Genomic DNA, 10,253 nt, shown 5'->3' with positions numbered 1-10,253 from the left:
CCATACATATATACATACATACATACATACACACACACACATACACACACACACACACACACACAAACACACACACACGCACACGCACACACACACACACACACACATATATATATATATTTATACATACACACACACACACATATATATATATATATATATGTACGTATGCATATACATATACATTTACATTTACATATATGTTTACCTATATATATACATATACATACACATATACATATACTTGTACATATATGGTGTATTTTTTTTCTCTTCTTCAATGCAATGATTGTATTGACACATAGATAATTGAATGTAGGTGTCTTATGGTGCAATATATAGGTTGCGAAGAGGATTATTGGTTGTGTGTACATTTGTGGGGGGTGAGCACTATATATAGTACCATTCCAGACTTTGAGGTCAAATACGAGTACCTTACGTGGATCGATCTGGACCCATCTATGCTGTACATATTCATCACGAGCTCTGTAAAGTAAAGATGAAAGTATCTGAAATGCTCTGCTTTAATACCTGCTTCATTGAAAGTGCATCAATGCCCCATATTACAGCACAAATTATACCATAAGCGTTACCTCATATACTTCGCAACCCACTTTATCAGCCCACTGCATATCTCTGTGCAAATCGCATGGAGTTGTCACTCATGTGCCCAAATTAGCATGTTGGCGGACAAAGCAGTAGGCACGAGATGCAGATACAGATAGGTTTTAGGGATTTTATGGTATATCTATTTATTGTCCGGGCTCGGAACATGTTTCCCAAGCAGTGTAGATCTGAATGCACATTTGTGTGCGGTCATGTTGCCGTACTTAACCTATGTACCATATACCTGTTGTGTTGACATGTTTGCCATATTTATCCTATGTTTCATATACCTGTTCTGTTGTCATGTTGGCATACTTAGCCTATGTATCATGCGCCTGTTGTGTTGTCATGTTGCCATACTTAGCATATGTTCCATATACCTGCTGTGGTGTCATGTTCTATGTTCCATATACCTGTTCTGTTGTCATGTTACCATACTTAGCCTATGTATCCTATGCCTGTTGTATTGTCATGTGGACCTACTTAACCTATGCACCATATTCCTGATGTATTGTCATATTGCCATACTTAACATATGTACCATAAGCCTGTTGCATGCCGACGCCACGACAATCAGCACGGACAGGCACCAATAGGATAGGGATCTTGATACTAACTAGCCACGCCTCGCCAAAGACCAGTACGCGTTTAATACGCATCCACCATCAACCTAAAAGTTAGGGTTTGTTGTGATCAAGGCCCACATCAATACTTTATAATACCGTCAAGTAAAATCGAGATTCCAGGTCACCGACGGTCCCTTTCCGAAAATTTTAGGTCACCAACAAACCTCTCCCGAATACTCCAGGACACCAACAGTCCCTTCCCAAATATCCAAGTCACCAACAGACCCCTCCCCAAAATTCCAGGTCACCAACAGACCCCTCCCCAAAATTCCAGGTCACCAACAGACCCCTCCCCAAAATTCCAGGTCACCAACAGACCCCTCCCATATCTACCTCCGCATCCGCTTGAGCTCTTCATCGTTATGTTTCATGTGCTTGTTGTGCATACTAGTATTCTTGGCGGCCATAGTATACAGCAGATCCGTGCGGATGACAAACTTGTTACCTGTGAACACAGAGCTACCCTCGTGTACCAGACTGTCGGATGTATCACCGTGGGGGAACACTAACACACTGCCCGTGCGCGGGGCCACTCCGCGTGCGTCTAAACTGCCCAGTACCGGACCTGCGCAGCAAGGTGATTGCGCATGCATGAGTCGACTTGGGATGAATTGATTGTGTACACGCATGGATGCTTGCGTCGAGGTACGAAGACTGGTGTGTGTTTAGGTATAGCGAATGGAATTTATAAGCAGTGGCAGGTGTCAGATGTGTCTCGTCTACGATGAACAATCAGCCAAGTGTAAGAATACCAACGCACTGGCAATGCGCGGACGCATACTACGCGTGACTAAGCTGTTTCAAGTACCGAACTTCAGAGCAGTAGACTGATTTGAGATTAGTATACAATGAAAGCGATGGGGTCTGATTAAATAGTTCCATACATCAGCGGGTGCGATTGGAATGGCAAGCTTGGACATTGCATACGAGGAGTGATACCAATTATAGGCTAGTGTTGTAGGTAAAGTACAACCATCAACTCGCATCCAGTGCGGACCCACACTATATCTACACTGCAAGTGGGACCTGTAAACTGTATTTAAGCAGGACAAAGGTCGATTTGGATTGATCACCTATTCGCGCTCATACGAAGAACTGATTCCATACGATAGTCATATATGTAGGTACGCTCTATGTATACCTACACATACACATAACAAGCGCACATCGGTGGTAGCTAATCATTCGCCAGGCCAAACATACCAGGTAGGTAGAAGGTTGTATCTCCTCCTTCAAAGTCGTCGTTCAAATATATCAGAAACGTCATCTTCGACCATTGGTTGCCGAATGCGTCGTACTGGTACTCGCCATCCACAATCCCACTACCCGGCCAGGCACCGTCGACATGTGGTCCGTACAGATTCCCCGGGACGTATCTGTAGCATCTGAATCTCGCGTTGATGCCCGACACTTTGCACTCGCCAATAGACTGTACAACAAACGAACGCGTTAACAATATTCAGTGACGAATAAAGACCACAACAGATTACATCAGGAACAGTACTGATGCAATCGACGCAAAAGCATATACACCTTGTCCCCCGGGGAAAATGCATAAACCCTGACCTCCTTCACTAGAATAGGACCGGTCTCCGAAACACCGCGATGCCACCAGCCCAGCCCACCCGAGCCCACTCATTCTCTCCCAATTCATCAGGGCCAGACATAGAACCAGGCCACATCCGCTACCCCACACGCATACATATATACATTCATACATGCATATATACATTGATACACTACACATACATGCCACATTGATACACTACAAATACATGCATATTTACATTCATACACTACACACACATGCATATATACATTCATACACTACACATACATGCATATACACATTCATACACTACACATACACGCCCGCTCACGCACATCAACTATCAAGGGGAACATGAAGGGGAACACCCAACTCACCTCATCCACCAGACCCTTCACTCGATCGAATATGGTCTCCACTACGCATACATGTAAATATACACTCATACACTACACATATATGCATATATACATTCATACACTACACAAACATGCATATATACACTCATACGCTACACATACACGCCCGCTCACGCACATCAACTATCAAGGGGAACATGAAGGGGAACACCCAACTCACCTCATCCACCAGACCCTTCACTCGATCGAATATGGTCTCCACCACATCCCGTCCCGCCAGCCACACACACGCCTGCGCCCTCCCTTCACGTGCTACACCGTCTTCTAAACTCTGACTCCCACCAATCGGCTCGTCGGGATCGTATCCCATGTTGTGAGTCAGGCTGAGTATCTGCGCACACTCATTGGGCGACAGCACGCTGTCCAATAAGAAGGCTTTGTCCACAAACTCCACGTTGTGTCTCGTGGTGCACTGTGTAGGTAGATGGTAAGCGTGTTAGTACTACACTACAGTTGAGCCTCAACTAGGCCTTTAAATAGCCCACATTGGGCCCCGCTTCAAGGGTATATCCAATCATCTGCGCGCATTCGTCGTGCACTCAGCAGTTTCCCTCGCACTGTCACTTACCGGTGGTGTGGCATCCCAGTGTAGCTTAGCCGCATCCTGCCATATCCTGAGATCGTACCGATTAGGGGGTCGACGCTCAGCCGCCTTCTCAAACGCAACCACAGAGGGTTGCCACTTCTTGGCGTTTGATGGTGATGTGGTCTCAGCAGTGGATTCAGCCGAGTGTTCATTTGCGGCCGTGATTGGCTCGGTAACGGTGGGGGAAGGGCTGTTCAAAGAATTGTAAAACAATGCATGGGGTTGGTTGGGATTACAAAACAATGCGTGGGATGTGAAACTGCCTCCTGATTCAACCTAATAAAACGCGGGGATCATTCTCCGGGAAGCAAGGATACTACTACCAACACCTCAACTACCACCACAGCAACCGTATATACAGCATAAATATGCACACAACTGATGTGCACACTCAGGAATGGAGTACAGTTACTAACCTTCGGGTGTGTGTAGGGGTAGCCAAATACTCGGCCGGTGTGACGGTGGGTTTCTGCGCAGGCTTGTCTGTGGGAACCCAGGATGGGTGTCGGATGACAGTCCCTACTGCCACTTCTTTATCTGAACAGTGTGTATCGAAATATCGAGTAAAATATAAGTATATATACACGTTGGTGTAATGTATTGAGAAAACGCAAACAGACACAAAGACACAGACACATACGCATTACATTGCATATGTATATTTTTCATATGCAGCACGATTATAGATATAGCCTCGTGGATTCTATTGTCACAGGCTTCAAGAGTCAACTTCGAGCGCAGACATACACCTTGCAGCAAGCAGAAGGGCTTATTTACACCCAAAATAGAGTCCCACTTTGCATCCCCCAGACCAATAAGATAGAAACATTTAACAAGCAGTTGGCACAATATCTAAACATGTACACAAACACTCAAACCCGTAGATTTATGTATAGGTTTATACATATGAGTGCACAGAGGTACAGATAGAACCACAAACGTAAGGCTAACGATGTCTATATTTGCATAGTATCATCAAATGAAGTATCGGAATTATAACAACAGACGTACCATCGGGTCGAACCTTATCCCATTCAGCGTTCGCTACTCGGAGAATGGCATCCAGAACCTTCACTGTGGTTGCATCTGTGAGCTTTGGACACACAATCAGTGCGTCACGCACCCACCTCTGTGCATATAACACACAAGCAAAGCAGGAGATCAGTACAGCACTGTTTCTTATACCTATCGCAGGCTATGTATTAAGTTTAAGTGATAAAAATACTGACACGTGCTCGTACATGTGAGTCTAAGAGTGTATATTCGAAAGCTATCGCGTACAGATCCATGTGCCAGAAAGCGATACAAAACAAAGACATCCCGTACTTGTTAACAAGAGCTTCTCCATAGAAAGAAATCATAAGTACACGCGCTCAGGATGTGCCTGATTCTTACACAGACAGGTGTACCGTTCTGCATGAAACGATAGAAAAAACCGAGCCCGCAACGACAATACCGGTACAAAAAAAAAGAATTCGGTAGCACACTTCCCAATTCCAAGACGAATTTAAAAAAACGCCGAAGATCCACATACAGCTTCTATTTATACGTCAGTAACATAGAAATTGCAAAAATATTAACCGCATCTGCCGTGATCCGAATTTGCTGTGCAGAGATTTTGGCAAAGCCAAAGCTAAAGCCAAACGTTTACAAGCCAAACAATTTAAAACCAAACGTTTACAAGCCAAACATTCAAAAGCTCATTTACAAGCCAAACATTTAAAAGCCAAACATTTACAAACCAAACATTTAAAAGCCAAACATTTCAAAGCCAAACATTTACAAACCAAACATTTCAAAGCCAAACATTTACAAACCAAACATTTACAAGCCAAACATTTACAAGCCAGAAGTTTACAAGTCAAACATTTACAAGCTAAACATTTACAAACCAAACATTTCAAAGCCAAACATTTACAAGCCAAACATTTACAGGCCAAACATTTACAAGCCAGAAGTTTACAAGTCAAACATTTACAAGCCAAACATTTACAAGTCAAACAATTATAAGCCAAACATTTACAAGCCAAACATTCACAAGTCAAACCGCATGAGGAAACATGCGATTGTTCCAGCAGGAACTATCCGACCGCTAACAGGCGTAAGTATTGACAAGGAAGAATTCACGGGGTTATTAGTGTCTGTAAACAAACAACAAACAACAAAAGACATGAATGAACAGATCGAGGGATGACGACCACTCTACTGTCCCCATCCGAAGTTCAATGGGGAAAACTGGTAGATGTGTGTGTATGGCATATAAGTGCTACATCTATACCGTTCCATGTTTAACGGTAATGGGTTGCAAGTACTATACCAACACTGCTTCAAGTTTAACGTAAATGGTGTGTAATGACTATACCTGCACTGTCCCAAGTTTAACGGCGTGGCCGCTACCTCGCAAACCCTCCAGCAGAAGCAGAGCATCGGTCCACTTCTCCTCCTTAAGAGCATCGGATATACGTTTAAACGCACTGCACAAACGGGTACAAGGAGTGAGTGAGTCTCTCCTCCCGGGTGGCCATACAAATGAGGAGAGTGTCTATATAATAGGCAATAGAGTTTTGGTAAAAACTAGCCGTTCCCCTGAGTCCCTCATCTCGAATGTATTCATCATCGCTGACTAAGCGTACCATTGAACGTACGTATACTATGTGTACCACGACCGCAGCGAGCCCATATGTAGCCCTACCGTGTTGATACCTCCTGGACATCTACACCACACCAATGTGTTCAGATGGGGATAACAACTAAACAAATAACAACTAACGCCTAACAAATAAAAAAATAACAAATAACAAATAACAACAAACACGGCACAGGCGACGCACGCACACTCACACCACACATGTGTAACCGACTGGACTACTCATGCACAGTAACCGGCTGATCTGCCCATACACACCTGTTAGAGGCACCAGCCTTAGACTGGTAGTACTCAGTCAGCGGATGGAGCAGTTTGCGCAGCGGACGCAAACGTTCGGAACCGAATAGGGCTCTGAGAAGTAGTGGCACGCAGGAAAGTGAGGGATGAGAATGAATCGTATGGATACTAGTTATAGTGGTCTAGATAGACATGCTGTGGTTAAACAGATAGACATACTATGGCCAAACAGAAATAGGCACAGATTTGCCATCGTCACTGCTGTGACTAAGCCCGGCATAACGCAAACCGGCGGATACTTGGTTCGAAACAATCGATCCTAATTCTCGGTTCATTCGCCATAGAGGGGAGACTGGCACACTCTTCAATAATTGCACACTACCGTGTTTGACTGTATTGTGGGTCAAACACCCCGATGGTCTGAACACGTAGAAACACTGCATATGAAAAAATTGAATTGCAAATGTAAATAGAATATCTCACAACGCTATTGCACATGAAAACCTTAATTGCATATAGAGATAGAATATCTCACAACGCTAAAACCTTAATTGCATATATAGATAGAATATCTCACAACGCTACTGCATATAAAAACCTCATTTGCAAATATATATAGAATATCTCACAACGCTACTGCATATGAAAACCTTAATTGCAAATATAAATAGAATATCTGACAACGCTACTGCATATGAAAACCTCAATTGTAAATATAAATAGAATATCTGACAACGCTACTGCATATGAAAACCTCAATTGTAAATATAAATAGAATATCTGACAACGCTACTGCATATAAAAACCTTAATTGCAAATATAAATAGAATATCTGACAACGCTACTGCATATGGAAAGCTTAATTGCATGTATAAATTGTATATCTCACAGCGCCATTGCGTACGAGAAAAGACCCAAGGACCCGTACAGTTGCTGCGTGTAGCAGCCCGTTACGATGAATGCGTTTTGTACTGCCTATACCAACCGTACACGCAGTGTCCTTGCTTTTGGATGGTTGACATGCCGTTCAAACATAAATGACGGGCGCTCAGCACACGTTGCAAGCCATGTACGCATGTTCTATATGAATGTGTACACCCGTGCAATACACCCATGCAATGACCTTCGTCCCCAGTGAGTGTAGTTTCCACAGTGAGAGTGTAGTCAAGCAGCTTTGCTCGTATAAACTAGCCTACACTATTCCGAGAAAGGGTGCGACACACACACCTGTCCGTTACGAGCAGTTCCAAGGTACGTAAGGTGCTCTGGAGGTCTTCTCGACTGATGGGGAATCCATCGTAGTCGTCCTCCTGCGCCATAGGCACAGTATGAGAGGCGGCTGCCTTGGTTTCTATCTCTGAGGCATGATCTGGGTGGAATGTATATCAGTCAGGTCATTTGAATAAGCATCGGCTGTGTACCTCACACCGTAATATGTGTGGATTTGAATTAATATCGGATGATAGCCGAGATTACAGAGGAAAGGAGACGAGGATAAGATGAAAGAGTGTTGTATAAACGGGTGACACGTGACTGAGGCATACAATGCAGCTAATGCCTACGTACACCAGATAGATGAAGTACGACCACTGACATGGCGCCATGCGTCACTATAAGCACACCATATAGGAAGACTTATCATACTTCCACATAAGACTTGCTATACTTCCACAGAAGAATTCCTATAATTCCACACAGTAAGGATGTGAATGGGACAGTCAAAGTCGCAGGCTGTAATATCCGCGACGGCCGACGTGGTATAGCACACCCGTATGTGGTGCCTTGCAGTTCTACATGAATAACTTGCGCGGACCAACTTATGATCTACACGCCATGGAGAGCGCATACTACGCTGACAGCCAGATCAACAAGAGGCGTTGACACAGGAAGTAGAAAGAGTCAGCGCCATGACAACGCCTCACACTGAATAACCAGGACTTTAGCGACATGTCTTGTGTTCAAACGTACACTGAGCGTTGTACGTTAGATATTCCGACGGACTGGTCCGAAAAAGCCCCCAGCAGTACAATACGACATGCGGAATTACAAGACATACTTCTAGTTCTGGCTATATCTGTTGTATAACTGTGCAGATTCCTAGAATGTACATCGTAGTCCCTCCTAGATAGAAGTGGATACTCATACATATGCGTCGACCATCAGATGTTCAACTCTGAATGGCGGCTACAGAAACAACCACTCGCGTGGATATAATGTACTAGGGGTACGGCTGTCAGTTCGTATACAGATACAGATGCACACGCACCGGCATACAGTAATAAGAAAGGATACTATCACCTGCTATCATCTGACACATGCACGATCAAACCAACTGTGACAGCCTATCCCATTAGTCTTTCTCTCAGCAGCTTCCGATCCATTGAGTATATAAGCTCACATACACATACTTTCCGATCCGTTGAGTATATAAAGCTCACCTACATATACTTGTTTTAAATCAGCTATAAACCAATACACATCATTCCCATCAATTTCGACCATGTATATATATGAATCACATACACACGCACACACATACTTGTTTTCGCACGTTTGTTGGCAGTTCTCTCCATTTCAGCCATTTGCTGACGACGCTTGGCAGCTTTCTTCGCTGTCTTCCCCATTCTGGATAGTATGTACTAATTACAGTCGGTAGACAAATATATCGATCAACAGTCGATTAGTCTATTTGCAGCGTGTGTGATACACCTGTCACACCACTCGTGGGCTAATTGCGACCTGTACGTGTATGCTTACAACAGTGTGTGGATTGTTCATACATATACATCATCCTTCCATACTTAGACCCATCCTTCCATACTTAGACCCATACAAAGAGTGTGAGAGGCCATACATAATAAAATGCACACAGCCATACACAAGTCAATACAAAATACATATGTACACAAATTACAATATGTATTAAATTTCGCTCTTTGCTCTTTTCCATTTCCTCTACTCCGCGTCATGTGTGTCATCAATTTTATCCCAATCAATTTTCTTCAGAAAATTCACACAAATTACCTTGGCACTCTCTGCCACTGGTCAGTGGTCTCTGGCCGCTGGTGGCTTGAGACAGGTCCCTGTGTCTCGTTAATCCTGACCTCTCTCATCTCTGGATAGTGGATAGTGGTCATACTGCATACTAGACTATTTACTTAAGAGTACAGCATTCTATCTGAAAAAAATATCCAGAGCCAGAGGGCCATGACTGTGAATATATTTTTCCTAAAAAGAGATACAAAAAGGAACCCCACAAAACAATAATCATGTCGTTCTCCGTAGCGCTCGGTGCTTTGAGGCGACTCACCAGGGACACTATACACAGACGAACCTTACTTCTTACACCTACGTATATAGCGAAGTCAAAATATTCAGCAAATAATGTATTGAGCCCCAGGCCTGCGCTTCCGATGTTTGCGAGGTATGTGCCTATATAAGCTCTTGAAAAATCTGTCACGTGCGATTCCGTCTGTTGGAGTGATTGATGTTGCGCCTGGCTGCAGGAAGTATTCTCACAATGTTTTCATATATATGTGTGGATATAAAACACACACACGCGCGCACACACACACACATACGC

The 10,253-nt window shown here is 43.7% G+C and overlaps 1 protein-coding gene across 1 annotated transcript; it reads right to left on the bottom strand.

Annotated features, from left to right (window-relative positions):
- Window positions 1-1,498: 1,498 nt before the first annotated feature.
- On the bottom strand, window positions 1,499-9,481 carry SARC_05879 (hypothetical protein). Its single transcript, XM_014300242.1, has 10 exons — window positions 9,210-9,481; window positions 7,898-8,039; window positions 6,692-6,784; window positions 6,149-6,260; window positions 4,798-4,915; window positions 4,203-4,323; window positions 3,769-3,976; window positions 3,361-3,612; window positions 2,436-2,661; window positions 1,499-1,797 (listed from the first exon to the last, which is right to left on the bottom strand). Exons 1-10 carry the CDS (start codon window positions 9,292-9,294, stop codon window positions 1,562-1,564), a joined length of 1,593 nt encoding a protein of 530 aa, XP_014155717.1. The 5' UTR covers window positions 9,295-9,481; the 3' UTR covers window positions 1,499-1,561.
- Window positions 9,482-10,253: the final 772 nt, after the last annotated feature.

The sequence above is a fragment of the Sphaeroforma arctica genome (assembly GCF_001186125.1).
Source record: "Sphaeroforma arctica JP610 unplaced genomic scaffold supercont1.396, whole genome shotgun sequence".
NCBI classification, from domain to species: Eukaryota; class Ichthyosporea; order Ichthyophonida; genus Sphaeroforma; species Sphaeroforma arctica.
Note: the sequence above shows the minus strand (reverse complement) of the source record. Positions and strands in the feature narration are given on the sequence as shown.